Raw genomic sequence first — 20,477 nt, 5'->3', positions numbered from 1 at the left:
GCAGAAGTGGTTGAGTTGTGCGGGGGGCCGCATGGTACAGGGTGAAAGGGCGCGCGCGGCGACGCTGGACATGTTAGCGGCGTTGCGGGAAAGCAAGGCGTCGGTCGACGTGGTTAAGAAACATCTTGCTGGTGTTGCCTTTTTATTAAAACTCCACAGCCTGGTAGACGTTACAAAGGAATTCGTTTTCCGGCAGATTGTTCGGGGGTGGAAAAAAGAAAAGGCCCAGGTGGACACCCGCCGTCCTATAACTTACCCAGTTTTGTGCAGGTTATTGGAGGTGTTGGAAGGCATTTGCACGGACTCGGCGGAAGCGTTACTATTCAGATCTGCATTTTTGCTGGCGTTTTTTGCAGCCTTGAGAATAGGCGAGCTCGTTCCCGCCAGTAGATTCAAGGCGGGAGGGCTACTCGACAACGACGTGATGATAGTAGAAGGGGCTCTACGAGTACGGATAAGAAAGTCGAAAACGGACATGTACGGTAGGTGAGTGGGTGTCCATCAGCCCGCTGGGCGCGCTTTGGTGCCCAGTCGCGACAGTAACACGTTATATGGCGTCCAGGCCTTCGGGCGAGCGGTTTTGGTTCACGCGTCGGGTTTTCCCCTCACACGTTTTCAGGTTTCGGCAGTTTTGCGCAGGTCCCTACGGGCAGCAGGTTTCGACGCGGCTGATTTCGGTACGCACTCTTTTAGAATTGGCGCAGCCACATCGGCCGATGCGGGCGGTATGAGCGAAGAAGGGTTAAAGAGACTGGGGAGGTGGAAGTCTCAGGCGTATAAGTCCTACGTTAGGCCGGATCTAATGGTTGGGAACGTTCATGGTTAGTTGTGTTAGCGTTTTTTTGTTTAAAAATTTTTGTTTTTGCTCAAGAAGAGATCGTTGCCCTTGGAACTGTTTTTTGTTTTCTCAGTTATGGAGCCATGGAAGGTGCACATCGTGGGCCACTCATACGTATATTGGGCCCAGAAGAGGGCAGCGGTACGGCCAATGGGATTGGACTTGGGCCTTACCGGAACGTCCGTAACCTGGCACGGAGTCCGGGGGCTAAAATGGCCGGACATGCTAAGACTGGTAGCGGACATTGGGAGGCGTAACCCCGGGAGAGTGGTTTTGGTCGTCCACGCGGGGGGTAACGACCTGGGCAGTTTGAAGACCCGGGACCTTCTGGTCTTAATGAAGCAGGACATTTTGCGTTTCCAGGAATGTTTCCACACGGTGACTATTGTTTGGTCGGACATCGTAGCCCGCAGGCATTGGAGAGGAGCAAAGAACATGGAGGCGATAGAAAAAAGCAGGAGATTTATTAACATGAAAATGTCTCAGTTTGTGCATTCCCTTGGGGGGGTGGCCGTGCGGCATTGGGAATTGGAGGATCAGGAAAAAGGTGCATTGAGGGAGGACGGCGTCCACCTCAATGAGCTAGGCTTAGACACGTTTCTATCAGGGATACAGGACGGAGTGGAGGTTGCACTGGCCAAGGTCGGTGGGGTGGGACGGAATGAGCCGAAGGAATTCGCCACATCCCGTGTGGCCCGGAAGTAGTCCATGCTGGGTTAGGGTTAGAGAGGAAGGTTCGCAAGCCCAAGGACCGGGGCTTACGAACGTCCTTGGCGGACGGTTTATGGACTGTAATATAGCAGCTTTGCAGCATGGATAGGGTTTTTTCAGAGCATTAATGTTATTTACAAGTTATTCAATAAAGCTGTGGCCTACCCCACGTTTTACAGCAAGAAGTGGTAGACGTTTATTTTGTTAATTAGTTAAGCGAGCGGTTTAAGTAAGTTATTGTCCCCAGTCTCGTATGCTGTGAGCTGCTTAAGAAAACAGCAGGTGACTGGGGACAGGAGGTAGGAGAGTGGGAGGGAAAGTAAGTGAGCGAGCCAAGGGGGGCGGAGCTTAGGACAGGATGTGGGAAAGGAGGGAGCGGAAGAAGGGAAGCAGAAGAAGAAAGACACGAGGAGAAGAGGTGATTTGTGAACGGAGAAGACGCCCACCCGCCCGCCCGGTAAGTAGGGTAGAGAGGTGAGGGTGCAGAGTAGGTAGTTAGTTTGGAAGTCGTCACAGCTAGTGGTTGGCCCGGAAGTAGTCCATGCTGGGTTAGGGTTAGAGAGGAAGGTTCGCAAGCCCAAGGACCGGGGCTTACGAACGTCCTTGGTGGACGGTTTATGGACTGTAATATAGCAGCTTTGCAGCATGGATAGGGTTTTTTCAGAGCATTAATGTTATTTACAAGTTATTCAATAAAGCTGTGGCCTACCCCACGTTTTACAGCAAGAAGTGGTAGACGTTTATTTTGTTAATTAGTTAAGCGAGCGGTTTAAGTAAGTTATTGTCCCCAGTCTTTAGAATCCTGCATGACAAATCTTCCACACGTGTGATGGAACTGATTTGTCTTGCAGGCTTCCCTACAAGTTACCACACAGTCACAAACTGCCTTGACTTGAGTAAGTGCCTCCATTTACTACTATTAGAGGGCACTGTCTACAATGACCATGAGTTCAGGAGGCGGAGCTTGATGTTATAGCTCTGCCTTGCCTATGCTTATAAGGCCATATTCACATGGTCAAGAGCAAACTGCTGTGTGCTGTGTGATGTGCAGGTCGCGTGTCTCACTCTCGTCCTAGAATCAGTCGAGAATAGGATATGTAGCACTTTTATCAAACTTGTACTATTGAATAATCACCCATGTGTACACACAGAAAATATGGGTCATCTTCTTGTGCAAGTTCCATCCATATTGCAATTGAACGGAACTCGCGCAAGGAAATCGCCTGTGTAAATACGGCCTAACTTAGTAGATTTTCCTTTCAGGATACCAGGGAAGCTGAGTGACAACCTCTGTAGGAGCTCTAGTGACAATCATATTGGCTGTCTCTCAACGTTCTGAAAACAGATGCAAATATTAAATGGCTGAACAGAATTTTCAAAAACTTTTGGAATTTTTTTAATTTAAAGGTGATCTCTTTAAATGTTCTTGGATGCTACACACAGGTTGCAGCGTCATTAACCTTTTCATTTCCGCCCTTCCAGATGATGTTCTGAACCTCCTGGCCACTGTCTTTGGGTTGGGTGCTGTAATGTCGTTATCTTGTGGCATTATGGAACTTATTAGAACCTATGCTTTCTTTGCCTTTCTAGGCGGATTTTCTTTCTTTCTAGGTAAGTGCATCTTTTATGCTGGATAGATTCTATAAATAACTTCAAGTGTATCTATCATTACGGAACCAGTAGCAGAAATGACTACTATCATGGTTACCCGAAAATAACACACTGTTTTATATTAATTTTTTCCTCAAAAGAGGCACAGGGTCTTATTTTCGGGGGGAAGGGGCTTATACTCACCTGGTCCCCGGCATCCCGATGCCTTGTGATGCTCTCCAGCAGCACTGCGGCAAGCTGTAGTGTCCTCTGTGCTGGCATATCAGTTTCTTTCTGGCTTTGAATACCCCGCCTCCAGCAAAGCGAGCACTGTGATTGGATCGAGCGCCAGCCAATTACACATGGTGCTCGATCTTTCACAGCCATTCAGTGAATTATATCACTGAATGGCTGTGGTTGGCTCATCGAGCGCAAGCTGTGATTCGCTGGCGCTCAATCCAATCACAGCGTTCACTTTGCTGAAGCAGTGTATTCAAAGCCCCGTCACCAGAAAGAAACTGATATGCCAGCGCAAAGGACACTGCAGCTTGCCGCAGCAACACCGGAAACCATCACGAGGCAGTGGGACACCGCAGACCAGGTGAGTATTGATGGGGTTTTTTTCATGTAGGTTAGCTAGGGCTTATTTTTGGGGAGGGCTTATATTTCAAGCCTCCCCCGAATCTGGAGAAGGGCTTATTATCGGGGTAAAATGGTAGCAGTAAAAATCTCAGTTACCTGTTGCCACCACTAGAAGGTCGCTGTCTGAACGGGGAAGAGTTAGGGGTGGTGAATTAATTAAAGCACTACACTTCCTCAGGAGCCATCCATCTTGTAGTATAATGTAAGAAGAATTGATGACAGCTTACATTGCACTTTACCTTGTGGGGGACATCTCAGAGAAACTCTCAGAGGGGCACAAGATTAGTATAATGTAAGAGGCCCACATTATACCACATATGAGCCCCTTCTGAACACCATCCATAGGCAGACCACAGCGTCGTGTGAGCGCTCCACACTAAAAGCTGGGTAACAGCTCAATAATGACAAATTCTAAGAGTGCTGCTGAGACTGGAAAGCTGATGATACACTCCTGATATATCCATAACATTGCATGTAAAGGGGTTATCCCAAAATCTAAAGTTATCCTCTACCCACAGAATAGGGGCAACTTTATTATGAGTCTGAGACCTCCACCAATCTTGAGAACGGGGTTCCATGTCCCTCCTCCTCGGTGCTAAATGCACCGCCCCCAGTGAAGAGGAGACTGAATGGTGCGACAGTCATGCCATGCAGGGGCGTAACTATAGAGGATGCAGGGGATGCGGTTGCACCCGGGCCCTGGAGCATTAGGGGGCCCATAAGGCCTCTCTTCTCTAAAAAGGGAACCCAGTACTATGAGTAACGCATTATGGTTGGGGGCCCTATTACAAGTTTTGCATTGGGGCCTGGGAGCTTCAAGTTACGCCTCTGATGCCATGCATTGTGCCGCTTCATTCACTTTCAATAGGACTGCCAGAGATAGCTGAGCTGCAAGTACTCGGCAATTTCCGTCATCCCTATTGAAATAAATGGAGTGGAGGCCGCGCACGCTTGGCTATTGCTGCATTTAGTGTGATGTCACTGCGTTCGGGAGAGAAAAACAGCAAAGCGGGCACCGCACAATGAAGAACGAGGTGCATTCTCTATGCTCACAACAACTATATAAGGGGGAAAAGCAGCATAGTACAAAGGAGGCACAAAATAAATGGAGAAAGTGGTGTAAGGACTATTGAGTACAAAAGAGGCACAGAGGCTTTATTGCAGACACAAAAGAGTTAAAAACACCTAAAAAAGAAGTAAATATAAAACTCAGCACAAAAAATGTCTAATTAGTGACATGGCAGCAGTCAGAAATAGACAAGGACCAAATGGAAAATATACAACATTGTTTCCTGTTGGGGTAAAATGATAAAAGTAATTAATCAGATGTCCCATAATCAGTGCATGACAATCCAATGTGCATAAAGTGCATGATGTGATAAAATAGCTATGGAGAGGGGAAAACTTTATATTTTGGGATAACCCCTTTAAGAGCATCCTACTGTCTTCCATCTGGCCAGTATTTATTGGTATACCTATTGTTATGTGGTCTGTAACAACGTAGTAGATTGTACACTTTATACTTTTTCTCCATTTTTTTCCACGTGCCATTCCGACATTCTAAGCTTCCACCAACTACTATAATTTCGACTACCTCATTGCAGCAGTAATAGGACACCAGTTTCTTTTAGTATTTAGGAGCTTTAAGGCTGACTACTGGCTGCTTATAGGAGTACTACAGTACTGTGCAAAAGTTTTAGGCAGGTGTGGAATAAGTGATGAAAATAAGAATGCTTTCAAAAAGTGTTAATAGTTTATTTTTGTCAATTAACAAAATGCGAACCAAATGAATAAAAGAGAAATCTAAATCAAATTAATATTTGGTGTGACCACCCTTTACCTTCAAACAGCAGCTATTCTTCTGGATACAAAAAGTCAGGGATTTTGTAAGGCTATAGTCAGGTGTATGATTATCTAATTATACCAAACCTGTGATAATCATCATCATTTTCATATGAAGGCTGAAAAACAGTCATCAACAGAAACAGCTGTATAGGAGGCTAAGAACTGGATGAGAAACTACTACAAAGGTGAGGTTGTGGAAGACAGTTTCACGTCACAGGTCATAGGCACAGCAATAAGATACAAGGTAGTTATACTACATCGGTACTGGTGCATCTTGTCTACACCAGAACTGTGGGTGGAGACATAGGTATGTCCTGGTGGAGTTAGAGTACATGCCCACATCTGTCGATTGGCTACCTTGACACCAGCTGAAAACTGCAGATGACACCTGGCGTGGGATGGGCAAACGGTGAGTGAGGCCGGCTTCAGCGTCGGCGGTTGACGGGAGAATTGCGGGGCCGGCTTCAGCTTCGGCAGTGGAAGGGAGGAGACTTTGTAGTGGTCCGCCGCTTACCAACATGCATCTGACAGCGATGCCGGCTTGAGCAACGCCTCCTCCTCAATGTGAGAGCAGGGCTGGCTTCAGCGCAGGAGCAGGACAGGAAGACTGATTATACCGGAGATGGGTTGGCTGGAGGGAGACTGACAGCATTGGAGGCTGCATGGGAGAAGGTACAGTGACAGGGAAAAATGACAGGATCTGGGAGGGAAGATGATGGGAGAACACCTGGAACAGTGACAGGAGGTGGGAGGGTAGAGGATGGTACACGGGCGGGTAGAGTGCCATCAGAGTCGAGGGTGGCGAGTCCACCGGAGGTCAGCACAACAGCGGGGTAGTTGAGCTTGCATCTGCCCAGGAATGTGTGCATCATCCAATCTGCATTAGTGGCCGACAACTGCCCCTCCCCTATAAGTCAACCTAGCCCACCCATGTCTCCACCCATTCTTCTGGTGGAAACAAGATGCACCAGTACCTACTACACCAGCATGGTTTCTCCCAGGCAAAGATTTCAAAGCAGACTGCGGGTTTCAAGAAGTGCTATTCAAGCTTTTTTGAAGAAACAGACAACGTTGGGGACCAAACATCCCGTGGTCGCCAAGGAACATTAGTGCAGCAGATGAAAGACACATCATGCTTACTGCCCTTTGAAATTGGAAGATGACCAGCAGTGCCATCAGCTCATTCCTGGTAGAAACCAGTGGGACCCAGATACACCCAACTACTGTTAAGAGAAGTCTGACTAGAAGTAAACTTCATGGAAGAATTGCAGCCACAAAGCTCTACATTCAATTTAGAAACAAGGCCAAGCGACTCAACTATGTACAAAAAGTAGGAGCAGCAAAATGGCAGCAGGTGTTCGGGACTGATGAGTCAAAATGTGAAATACTTTGCTGTAACAGAAAGGAGTTATTTCACAAAAGGGCTGAAGAGCGGTGAATAATGAGTGTCTGTAGGCAGCAGTGAAGTATGGTGGAGGTTCATTGCAAATTTGGGGCTGTATTTTAGCAAATGGGGTTGGGGATTTGGTCAGGATTAATGGTGTCCCCAATTATGAGAAATACAGGAAGATACTTATCCATCATGCAATACCATTAATAACTATCCTTAGTGTAAAGGAGAGCAAGGAGTCCTGGAAGTGAGGATATGGCCCCCACAGAACCCTGATCTCACCATCATCCAGTCTGTCTGGGATTACAGGAAGAGACAGAAGGATTTGAGCAAACTTACATCCACAGAAGATCTCTGCTTAGTTCTCCAAGATGTTTGGAACAACCTCTCTGCCAAGTTCCTTCAAAAACTGCATGCAAGTGTACCTAGAAAACTTAATGCTGTTTTGACAGTAAAGGTTGGTTGTACCAAATATTGATGGGATTTAGATTTCTCTTTTGTTCATTCACTTTGCATATTGTTAATTGACAAAAATAAACTCCTTAACCCTTTTTTTTTTTTTAAAGAAGTCTTATTTTGCAGCATTTTTCCTACACCTGCCTAAAACTTTTGCACAATGCTGTATGTTTTGTTTTTAATTACATAATCCTACCAAAATGTAAAAGCAGTGTGTATTTGAAATTGTAATCCTTCCCCAACACGCGGTCACTGGTCGCCGAGTCCACTGAGTGCACATAACTACAAGTTAGCAGACTTCTAGTGATAGTCGCTGCTGTGATCTCGTGCTGGTATGTCTGATCAGCTGGTGGCCTCTTCTTCTGCTCGCCTGCAATCACTTTTTTTTTTTGTTTGAGCCTTCGTTCATTTGTGTTCCATCAAAGGCCAAACCAGCGAGAGACCACAGCAGCCAGTGTATCTATGAAGACCAAAGCAAACGAGAGACCACCGCAGCGAGTGTATCTATGAAGACCAAAGCAAACGAGAGACCACCGCAGCGAGTGTATCTATGAAGACCAAAGCCAACGAGAGACCACCGCAGCGAGTGTTCTTTCAAAGACCAACAGAGACCGTTCAGTCCTTTGCATGTACAGGATTTATATGTTATTCAGGAACCGATGACTGTTAAGTGAGAGGGTAAAAAAGGTCGGAAGCCAATGAGTGTTGTATAACAGTGGATTCAAATACAGTTATGAATAAAGATGGGAAATACAATATACAAAGGAAATAATGGGATTTTTTTACTTAATAAGCAAAAAAATAAAAATATAAGATAATCACCACATAAATCATACATAATGTAGGAGTAATTAAAGAAAGAAAAAAGTAGCAATAATCCAATAAATTACTTACCTTCGGTCAATCCTGAAAGTTCTATGTACGAACGGCCCAGGAATTCAGTGAGAGTCACCTGATGTCAAAATGTCTGCTTGGCTCTCAGCTCCCTCCACTCTTAAAAACCTAAAAATGCCCCAATCATTCCCTATTAGAGATGAGCGAACGCGTTCGTCCGAGCTTGATATTCGTGCGAATATTAGGGTGTTCGGGATGTTCGTTATTCGTGACGAACACCATGCGGTGTTCTGGTTACTTTCACTTCCTTCCCTGAGACGTTAGCGCGCTTTTCTGGCCAATTGAAAGACAGGGAAGGCATTACAACTTCCCCCTGCAACGTTTAAGCCCTATACCACCCCCCTGCTGTGAGTGGCTGGCGAGATCAGGTGTTCGCCTAATATAAAAGTCGGCCCCTCCCGCGGCTCGCCTCAGATGCGGTGTGAGTTAGATGAGGGACAGTGCTGTTTATACCGGAGCTGCTGTAGGGAAAGAATTGGTAGTTAGTGTAGGCTTCAAGACCCCCCAAAGGTCCTTATTAGGGCCACTGATAGCTGTGTGTTGGCTGCTGTTAGCAGTGGGATTTTTTTTTCTTTCTCAAAATCGCCTCTGCAGACCGTTGCACCTGGCATTAGGGACAGAAGTGCTGCATAGGCAGGGAGAGTGTTAGGAGTGAGTGTAGCCTTCAAGAACCTCAACGGTCCTTTCTAGGGCCATATTTATCCGTGTGCAGTACTGTCCAGGCTGCTGTTGGCTGTGCTGCATTTTTTTTGGGCTTCTCAAAATCGCCTCTGCAGAGCATTGCACCCTCCATTGATACTGCAGGGAAAGAATTGTATAGGCAGGGCCACAACACAGTTATTATTCATAGAATATACGCAGTGCTGCCTGTTGGTGGGAAAAAACTGAAAAGAAATCTATTTGTCCAGCCTGTGTCCGTCCTTACGCCTGTGTAGACGTGTGAGCTGCGTGAAAAACATTGCTAAATCATACGCAGCCAGCTACGCTTTACTGCTGGGTTCGCCATTTGCTTTCCTTAATTGGGGAAAAAAATACCTGCTCTCCAAGAGTTATAATAACTCTGCTACCCTCACGTTCTGTGACACATAAGCAGGGACACAGCGCAGTTATTAAACTTCGCAGGTTCATTGAATATACGCAGTGCTGCCTGTTGGTGGGAAAAAACTGAAAAGAAATCTATTTGTCCAGCCTGTGTCCGTCCTTACGCCTGTGGAGACGTGTGAGCTGCGTGAAAAACATTGCTAAATCATACGCAGCCAGCTACGCTTTACTGCTGGGTTCGCCATTTGCTTTCCTTAATTGGGAAAAAAAATACCTGCTCTCCAAGAGTTATAATAACTCTGCTACCCTCACGTTCTGTGACACATAAGCAGGGACACAGCGCAGTTATTAAACTTCGCAGGTTCATTGAATATACGCAGTGCTGCCTGTTGGTGGGAAAAAACTGAAAAGAAATCTATTTGTCCAGCCTGTGTCCGTCCTTACGCCTGTGTAGACGTGTGAGCTGCGTGAAAAACATTGCTAAATCATACGCAGCCAGCTACGCTTTACTGCTGGGTTCGCCATTTGCTTTCCTTAATTGGGGAAAAAAATACCTGCTCTCCAAGAGTTATAATAACTCTGCTACCCTCACGTTCTGTGACACATAAGCAGGGACACAGCGCAGTTATTAAACTTCGCAGGTTCATTGAATATACGCAGTGCTGCCTGTTGGTGGGAAAAAACTGAAAAGAAATCTATTTGTCCAGCCTGTGTCCGTCCTTACGCCTGTGTAGACGTGTGAGCTGCGTGAAAAACATTGCTAAATCATACGCAGCCAGCTACGCTTTACTGCTGGGTTCGCCATTTGCTTTCCTTAATTGGGAAAAAAAATACCTGCTCTCCAAGAGTTATAATAACTCTGCTACCCTCACGTTCTGTGACACATAAGCAGGGACACAGCGCAGTTATTAAACTTCGCAGGTTCATTGAATATACGCAGTGCTGCCTGTTGGTGGGAAAAAACTGAAAAGAAATCTATTTGTCCAGCCTGTGTCCGTCCTTACGCCTGTGTAGACGTGTGAGCTGCGTGAAAAACATTGCTAAATCATACGCAGCCAGCTACGCTTTACTGCTGGGTTCGCCATTTGCTTTCCTTAATTGGGGAAAAAAATACCTGCTCTCCAAGAGTTATAATAACTCTGCTACCCTCACGTTCTGTGACACATAAGCAGGGACACAGCGCAGTTATTAAACTTCGCAGGTTCATTGAATATACGCAGTGCTGCCTGTTGGTGGGAAAAAACTGAAAACAAATCTATTTGTCCAGCCTGTGTCCGTCCTTACGCCTGTGTAGACGTGTGAGCTGCGTGAAAAACATTGCTAAATCATACGCAGCCAGCTACGCTTTACTGCTGGGTTCGCCATTTGCTTTCCTTAATTGGGAAAAAAAATACCTGCTCTCCAAGAGTTATAATAACTCTGCTACCCTCACGTTCTGTGACACATAAGCAGGGACACAGCGCAGTTATTAAACTTCGCAGGTTCATTGAATATACGCAGTGCTGCCTGTTGGTGGGAAAAAACTGAAAAGAAATCTATTTGTCCAGCCTGTGTCCGTCCTTACGCCTGTGTAGACGTGTGAGCTGCGTGAAAAACATTGCTAAATCATACGCAGCCAGCTACGCTTTACTGCTGGGTTCGCCATTTGCTTTCCTTAATTGGGGAAAAAAATACCTGCTCTCCAAGAGTTATAATAACTCTGCTACCCTCACGTTCTGTGACACATAAGCAGGGACACAGCGCAGTTATTAAACTTCGCAGGTTCATTGAATATACGCAGTGCTGCCTGTTGGTGGGAAAAAACTGAAAACAAATCTATTTGTCCAGCCTGTGTCCGTCCTTACGCCTGTGTAGACGTGTGAGCTGCGTGAAAAACATTGCTAAATCATACGCAGCCAGCTACGCTTTACTGCTGGGTTCGCCATTTGCTTTCCTTAATTGGGAAAAAAAATACCTGCTCTCCAAGAGTTATAATAACTCTGCTACCCTCACGTTCTGTGACACATAAGCAGGGACACAGCGCAGTTATTAAACTTCGCAGGTTCATTGAATATACGCAGTGCTGCCTGTTGGTGGGAAAAAACTGAAAACAAATCTATTTGTCCAGCCTGTGTCCGTCCTTACGCCTGTGGAGACGTGTGAGCTGCGTGAAAAACATTGCTAAATCATACGCAGCCAGCTACGCTTTACTGCTGGGTTCGCCATTTGCTTTCCTTAATTGGGAAAAAAAATACCTGCTCTGCCACAGTTAATAACTCTGCTACCCTCACGTTCTGTGACACATAAGCAGGGACACAGCACAGTTATTAAACTTAGATAATTCATTCACTAGAGGCAGTGGGGCCTTTCGTTTTCCAAAAAGGGCAAAAATTATATTTGGCCTGCAGTCTTGCGCCAATTTATTTCCTGCCTGGGAAATCTAATCACTGGTAATACAGCATGCTGAGGGGTAGGGGTAAGCCTAGAGGACGTGGACGTGGACGTGGCCGAGGACGCGGAGGGCCAAGTCAGGGTGTGGGCACAGGCCAAGCTCCTGATCCAGGTGTGTCGCAGCCGACTGCTGCGCGATTAGGAGAGAGGCACGTTTCTGGCGTCCCCACATTCATCGCCCAATTAATGGGTCCACGCGGGAGACCTTTATTAGAAAATGAGCAGTGTGAGCAGGTCCTGTCCTGGATGGCAGAAAGTGCTTCGAGCAAGCTATCAACCACCCACAGTTCTGCGCCGTCCAGTGCTGCAAATCCGAATCCTCTGTCTGCTGCTCCTCCTTCCTCCCAGCCTCCTCACTCCACTACAATAACACCTGCTCAGGAGCGGGAGCACTCCCAGGAACTGTTCTCGGGCCCCTGCTTAGATTGGGCAGCAGCGGTTCCTCTCCCACCAGAGGAGTTTATCGTCACTGATGCCCAACCATTCGAAAGTTCCCGGGGTCCGGGGGAAGAGGCTGGGGACTTCCGCCAACTGTCTCAACAACTTTCTGTGGGTGAGGAGGACGATGACGATCAGACACAGTTGTCTTGCAGTGAGGTAGTAGTAAGGGCAGTAAGTCCCAGGGAGCAGCGCACAGAGGATTCGGAGGAAGAGCAGCAGGACGATGAGGTGACTGACCCCACCTGGTGTGCAACGCTTACTCAGGAGGACAGGTCTTCAGAGGGGGAGTCAAGGGCATCAGCAGGGCAGGTTGCAAGAGGCAGTGCAGTGGCCAGGGGTAGAGGCAGGGCCAGACCGAATAATCCACCAAGTGTTTCCCAAAGCGCCCCCTCGCGCCATGCCACCCTGCGGAGGCCGAGGTGCTCTAAGGTCTGGCAGTTTTTCACAGAGACGCCTGACGACCGACGAACAGTGGTGTGCAACCTTTGTCGCGCAAAGCTCAGCCGGGGAGCCAACACCAACAGCCTCACCACCACCAGCATGCGCAGACATATGATGGCCAAGCACCCCACAAGGTGGGACGAAGGCCGTTCACCGCCTCCGGTTTGCACCCCTGCCTCTCCCCCTGTGCCCCAACCTGCCACTGAGATGCAACCCCCCTCTCAGGACACAGGCACTACCGCCTCATGGCCTGCACCCACACCCTCATCTCCGCTGTCCTCGGCCCCATCCAGCAGTGTAGTTCAGCGCACCGTTCAGCCGTCGCTTGCGCAAGTGTTCGAGCGCAAGCGCAAGTACGCCGCCACGCACCCGCACGCTCAAACGTTAACCGTCCGCATCGCAAAATTCATCAGCCTTGAGATGCTGCCGTATAGGGTTGTGGAAACGGAGTCCTTCAAAAGTATCATGGAGGCGGCGGCCCCGCGCTACTCAGTTCCCAGTCGCCACTACTTTTCCCGATGTGCCGTCCCAGCCCTGCACGACCACGTCTCCCGCAACATTGTGCGCGCCCTCACCAACGCGGTTACTGCCACGGTCCACTTAACTACGGACACGTGGACAAGCACAGGCGGGCAGGGCCACTACATCTCCCTGACGGCACATTGGGTGAATTTAGTGGAGGCTGGGACAGAGTCAGAGCCTGGGACCGCTCACGTCCTACCCACCCCCAGAATTGCGGGCCCCAGCTCGGTGCTGGTATCTGCGGAGGTCTATGCTTCCTCCACTAAAGCACCCTCCTCCTCCTCCTCCTCCTCTGTCTCACAATCAAGATGTGTTAGCAGCAGCATGTCGCCAGCAGTCGGTGTCGCGCGGTGTGGCAGCACAGCGGTGGGCAAGCGTCAGCAGGCCGTGCTGAAACTACTCAGCTTAGGCGATAAGAGGCACACGGCCCACGAACTGCTGCAGGGTCTGACACAGCAGACGGACCGCTGGCTTGCGCCGCTGAGCCTCCAACCGGGCATGGTCGTGTGTGACAACGGCCGTAACCTGGTGGCGGCTCTGCAGCTCGGCAGCCTCACGCACGTGCCATGCCTGGCCCACGTATTTAATTTGGTGGTTCAGCGCTTTCTGAAAAGCTACCCACGCTTGTCAGACCTGCTCGTAAAGGCGCGCCGGCTCTGCGCACATTTCCGCAAGTCCCACACGGACGCTGCCACCCTGCGCACCCTGCAACATCACTTTAAGCTGCCAGTGCACCGACTGCTGTGCGACGTGCCCACACGGTGGAACTCTACGCTCCACATGTTGGCCAGGCTCTATGAACAGCGTAGAGCTATAGTCGAATACCAACTCCAACATGGGCGGCGCAGTGGGAGTCAGCCTCCTCAATTCCTTTCAGAAGAGTGGGCCTGGTTGGCAGACATCTGCCATGTCCTTGGTAATTTTGAGGAGTCTACCCAGGTGGTGAGCGGCGATGCTACAATCATTAGCGTCACCATTCCTCTGCTATGCATCTTGAGAAATTCCCTGCAAACCATAAAGGCAGCTGCTTTGCGCTCGGAAACGGGGGCGGGGGAAGACAGTATGCCGCTGGATAGTCAGGGCACCCTCCTGTCTATTTCTCAGCGCGTACAGGAGGAGGAGGAGGAGCATGAGGAGGATGAGGAGGAGGGGGAAGAGACAGCTTGGCCCGCTGCTGACGGTACACCGGCTGATTGCCTGTCATCCTTTCAGCGTGTATGGCCTGAGGAGGAGGAGGAGGAGGAGGAGGATCCTGAAAGTGATCTTCCTAGTGAAGACAGCCATGTGTTGCGTACAGGTACCCTGGCACACATGGCTGACTTCATGTTAGGATGCCTTTCTCGTGACCCTCGCGTTGCACGCATTCTGGCCACTACGGATTACTGGGTGTACACACTGCTCGATCCACGGTATAAGGAGAACCTGCCCACTCTGATTCCCGAAGAGGAAAGGGGTTCGAGAGTGTTGCTATACCACAGGACCCTTGCGGACAAGCTGATGGTAAAATTCCCAGCCGACAGCCCTAGTGGCAGAAGGCGCAGTTCCGAGGGCCATGTTGCAGGGGATGTGCGTAGATCGAGCAGCATGTACATCCCAGGCAGTGCAACAGTCTTTAAGGGCCTGGCCAGCTTTATGGCTCCCCACCAAGACTGTGTCACCGCTCCCCAGTCACGGCTGAGTCGGCGGGAGCACTGCAAAAGGATGGTGAGGGAGTACGTAGCGGATCGCACGACCATCCTTGGTGACGCCTCTGCCCCCTACAACTACTGGGTGTCGAAGCTGGACACGTGGCCTGAACTAGCCCTGTATGCCCTTGAGGTGCTTGCTTGTCCTGCGGCTAGCGTCTTGTCGGAGAGGGTGTTTAGTGCGGCTGGGGGAATCATCACCGATAAGCGTAGCCGCTTGTCAACCGACAGTGCCGACAGGCTAACACTCATCAAGATGAACAAAGGCTGGATTTCCCCAGACTTCTGTTCTCCACCAGCGGACAGCAGCGATACGTAAGCAATACGTAGGCTGCACCCGCGGATGGAAGCTACGTTCTCTCTCACCATCCAAAACGGGGACATTTCTGCTTCATCAATCTGTGTCTAATATTCCTCCTCCTCCTCCTCCTGCTCCTCCTCCTGAAACCTCACGTAATCACGCTGAACGGGCAATTTTTCTTAGGGCCACAAGGCTCACTCAAATAATTTTTCTGAACAATTTTTCTAAGTTTCAATTAGCTTAAAAGCGTTGGAACTTTAACTTGAACCAATTTTTCGTTACACTGGGCTGCCTCCAGGCCTAGTTACCACTTAAGCCACATTAACCAAAGCGATTCACCTGCCATCTTGATTGGGCATGGCCAATTTTTACTGAGGTACATTAGTACTGTTGGTACACCAATTTTTTGGGGCCCTCACCTACAGTGTAATCATAGTAATTTCTATGTTCTTCGCCTGCACTCATGGTACAGAAAGGTGTGTGGGGTTGGCCTACAGTTTAGCTACATAAATGTCACTTGTGCCTTGGCTATACTAAGGCTACTGAAATGGAACGAAGACTGCGCTCCCGCTATACTGCTGCTTCAGAATTGTTACTGGGGCCTGTCTTGAGTGCTACTATTGCTTACATGGAACGAAGACTGCGCTCCCGCTATACTGCTGCTTCAGAATTGTTACTGGGGCCTGTCTTGAGTGCTACTATTGCTTACATGGAACGAAGACTGCGCTCCCGCTATACTGCTGCTTCAGAATTGTTACTGGGGCCTGTCTTGAGTGCTACTATTGCTTACATGGAACGAAGACTGCGCTCCCGCTATACTGCTGCTTCAGAATTGTTACTGGGGCCTGTCTTGAGTGCTACTATTGCTTACATGGAACGAAGACTGCGCTCCCGCTATACTGCTGCTTCAGAATTGTTACTGGGGCCTGTCTTGAGTGCTACTATTGCTTACATGGAACGAAGACTGCGCTCCCGCTATACTGCTGCTTCAGAATTGTTACTGGGGCCTGTCTTGAGTGCTACTATTGCTTACATGGAACGAAGACTGCGCTCCCGCTATACTGCTGCTTCAGAATTGTTACTGGGGCCTGTCTTGAGTGCTACTATTGCTTACATGGAACGGACACGTGGAGAGGACACGTAGTGCCTCAAAAACATCCCCCTCCTCCTCCAACAGGGAAAACATTGTTGGCAAATGCCTTTGCATTGGTTCGTCTGGCGGCAGTCCAAGAATTTCACCTTTACCGACACTACTAGAGAGCCCCCCCACCATCCCCCCGCCACGGCCCACTTAATCCTGGCCACATTCCGAAAACCAACAAAATACAACCGTGGTACTAGGTCCGCAGTCACCACCACATTACCACCAACGCGGTTACTGTTAAGGTGCATATAACCACGGACACGTGGAGAGGACACGTAGTGCCTCAAAAACATCCCCCTCCTCCTCCAACAGGGAAAACATTGTTGGCAAATGCCTTTGCATTGGTTCGTCTGGCGGCAGTCCAAGAATTTCACCTTTACCGACACTACTAGAGAGCCCCCCCACCATCCCCCCACCACGGCCCACTTAATCCTGGCCACATTCCGAAAACCAACAAAATACAACCGTGGTACTAGGTCCGCAGTCACCACCACATTACCACCAACGCGGTTACTGTTAAGGTGCATATAACCACGGACACGTGGAGAGGACACGTAGTGCCTCAAAAACATCCCCCTCCTCCTCCAACAGGGAAAACATTCTTGGCAAATGTCTTTGCATTGCTTCGTCTGGTGGCAGTCCAAGAATTTCACCTTTACCGACACAACGAGAGCCCCCACACCATCCCCCCGCCACGGCCCACTTAATCCTGGCCGCATTCCGAAAACCAACAAAATACAACCGTGGTACTAGGTCCGCAGTCACCACCACATTACCACCAACGCGGTTACTGTTAAGGTGCATATAACCAGTCTGACTGGGGCATGCAGACACCTTGACAGAATGAATAGTGTGTGGCACATAGGTTCCCCATTGCTATGCCCACGTGTGCAGCTCCTGATGGCGGTGGCACAGGATTGTATTTCTCATTGCTTCTGTACAGCATTGTGGGCTATCGCCCCGCCCCTATTAAAGAGGGTCGCTACCTAGCCGTGCCAACCCTGTGCAGTGTGTGCCTGCGGTCCCTCGTCGTGGCAGACGCACTTCTAAATAGACGTGAGGGTGGTGTGGCATGAGGGCAGCTGAAGGCTGCGCAGGGACAGTTTGGTGTGCGCTGTGGGGGGGAGGGGGTGCGGTTGGGCAGCATGTAACTCAGGAGAAGTGGCAGTGGAGTGTCATGCAGGCAGTGATTGTGCTTTGTTGGAGGTAGTGTGGTGCTTAGCAAAGGTATGCCATGCTAATGAGCGCTTTTCAGAAGTAAAAGTTGTTGGGAGGGGGGGGGGGCCCACTCTTGCCGCTATTGTGGCTTAATAGTGGGACCTGTGAACTTAGGATGCAGCCCAACATGTAGCCCCTCGCCTGCCCTATCCGTCACTGTGTCATTCCCATCACTTTCCTGAATTGCCCAGATTTTCACACATGAAAACCTTAGCGAGCATCGGCGAAATACAAAAATGTTCCGGTCGCCCATTGACTTCAATGGGGTTCGTTGTTCGAAACGAACCCTCGAGCATCACGGGAAGTTCGTTACGAATAACGAACACCCGAACATTTTGGTGTTCGCTCATCTCTATTCCCTATGCATTTCAGCTAACCTTGCCATAAATACTAAAATACCAAGATGACAATCAGAGGGTTGGAAAACAATGCTGATCGTGTTTGCAGTAAACAATAGTGTTTGTAAACAATGATGGTTGAACGCCCGTAAACTGCTGGTTCATGTTTGCAAGTAGTTAGTCATTAAATGAAGTGTTGCAACCATAGAAGTCTACTCTTAAGACCCTTTTACATGACCCGATCATCACTGAGATCGCACTGGATCGCAGGAATCTGAACGATAATTGTCCAGTGTAAATTCCGCAGCGACCAAATGACGAACAGCAATTCATTCTCCATTCAGTTCCTGCAGACATAAAAATCAAACAACGATCAGCCTATTTACTGTAAATGAAGGCGGGTGGGCCGGAGATCGCTCTGACCCGCTCTGCCTCCCTTCACTAAAAGAGTCCCACTAAAGCATCCAACAGTCCTCCCATGTAAAAGGACCCTTATATAGGATGGCAACTGCGCATAAAAATAGCAACAATGCAAGAAAATTGCACAAAAATTTGGAACAATTTTTTTAGGGCTGCGGACTGCCTTCACTTGTGTGAAGGAACCCTTAGGAGTCTGAAAAAGCTGGGTGAGAAGTCCCAATGAAATGCTAATTGTGGCCGTATTGGTTGTTTCTCCATAGTAGAGGACATCTGAAGATTTAGATCAGCAGATTGTTGATGTCATCATCTGGTACTAACATCCGGGTTTTCGCCTTCTTTCACAGCGCTCTTGGGGTTTGCTGCGATGGTTCATTCAGTAGTTGTGTTCAACGCGGAATTAGTGGGGCATTTTAATTATACGTTCTCCTGGTCCTTCGCCATGGGGTGGATGTCTGTACTGACCGCTGTTATATCAGGTATGACTCTCTTATACATTGTAGGATTAGATACAGCAGCTGAGCAGACGGTATCACACATGATCGGCTTAGATACGTAAGCAGAGAAGACAGCATACACATGATTACATACACGGACTCAGCAGTCTCATAAATGGTAGGCTAAAGGTGACTTTACACAGGCCAATAGTCGCCGGAATAACCGCTCAAACACGCGGCCCCCGTCAGGGCGCTGAGCGAGAAGTCTCTCAGTAATCGCTGGTCATTCTGTTTCAGTAAGCTGAGACAGAACGACTACTGAGTGACTTCTCACTGCGTGTAAAGAGGGGTAGTTCAATCTTTGAGCGACTGCCTGTTTGCAGTAAATGCAGGCCGACGGCGGGAAGAGATCTCCAGTGACTGCTCACTCAGAGCCCTTTCGGTGGCTATATGTATACGGGCCCACTGTCTCCGAAAATTGCTGTTTCCAGAAATATATTTGGGTGATAATTCCTCCATGTAATGGCCCTTTTACACGAGACGACAGTCGGGTCAACGACTGCAGAGTGCTGACGTCATCGTGTTATAATCATCCCGTGTAAATGGCCTATGAAGGTACTTTAAGTCAGGGTCCTAGCAGCCTCAGGGATGCAATACTAATGGAGATTGATTAACATAATGGCTTCATATATGAGTTTTTGTGGTATAAGTACAAACATCCACTTTATTATTTTCCTCTATAGATGAGCCTGCTACACCATGAGCTGTTAGGTCCGCCATTTTTTCATGTCCTGTGACAAATTCACTAGGCGGATGTCCTACATCCGATAGTATCAGTATTTTAATTGGATTGCTTAAGAATTGCTTATTATTCTTAAACCCCTTAAGGACACATTTCTTTTCTCTTTACCGATATTTGGCTTTTCCTCCCCATTTTCAAAAAATTGTAACTCAGAACAGACAGCGGCATTTAAAGGGTTAACCGCCACGATCAGTGTTCATGCTAACTTTGGCCGCTGCGGGTGGGTGTCATTTGGCAAAGACAGCTGGCATCCGCTATGTATGAAGTGGATTGACTCCCAATCCCACTCCATACAAACCCCGTGCCTCCATGAGTTAACTCTACTTCATGTGTCATTACAGGGTTAATAAAAAATGAATTGGGCTCCACACCCTACAACAGCTCAGCAAACAGTATCACACATGACAGGTTACATACAGGGGGTTATCAGACAGTATCACAGATGATAATGTTAGCAACTCAGCAGATAAGATCCCATACAATGAGCTTAGATACAGCAGCTAGTATCACACATGATAGGCTTAGAGACAGCAGCTCAACAGATAGTATCACACATGATAAGCTTAGATCTCCACCCCCAGTGTGGAAGGCTGATCTAGGAAATACTGGGACCCCACTACCTGGAGAGACACATCTCATGTCTTGGTCGGTGACTTCCGTTGAATCTTTTTTTATGTTTCTTCTGATGCTTCTCAGGTGCATTGAGTTTCTACGTTTGGTGGATGGAACCAAAGACAACAGAACCATCGGTTTCTGCCTCAGCTGTAATAGAAACTGGAACGGGGATCCCACAGAATACTTTGGAGACCAATGAATATGTTGTACCACCAACGTCATAATACCCCCCCCCCCCTATACAAAGTGCTAATACACCGTCCCCATCCCCAAGCTCCG

At 48.5% G+C, this 20,477-nt stretch overlaps 1 protein-coding gene across 1 annotated transcript in view; it reads left to right on the top strand.

The window, feature by feature from the left end:
* LOC136633613 (claudin domain-containing protein 2-like) overlaps positions 1 to 20,477 on the top strand; it is a 28,989-nt gene extending 8,512 nt beyond the window's left edge. The window contains exons 3-5 of the mRNA XM_066609371.1: positions 3,032 to 3,160; positions 18,692 to 18,823; positions 20,280 to 20,477. Coding sequence (XP_066465468.1) covers positions 3,032 to 3,160; positions 18,692 to 18,823; positions 20,280 to 20,422 — 404 coding nt within the window. The 3' untranslated portion in view covers positions 20,423 to 20,477. The remainder of the gene's footprint in view (positions 1 to 3,031; positions 3,161 to 18,691; positions 18,824 to 20,279) is intronic.

Source organism: Eleutherodactylus coqui, chromosome 6 (genome assembly GCF_035609145.1).
Source record: "Eleutherodactylus coqui strain aEleCoq1 chromosome 6, aEleCoq1.hap1, whole genome shotgun sequence".
Classification (NCBI taxonomy): Eukaryota; Metazoa; Chordata; class Amphibia; order Anura; family Eleutherodactylidae; genus Eleutherodactylus; species Eleutherodactylus coqui.
Note: the sequence above shows the minus strand (reverse complement) of the source record. Positions and strands in the feature narration are given on the sequence as shown.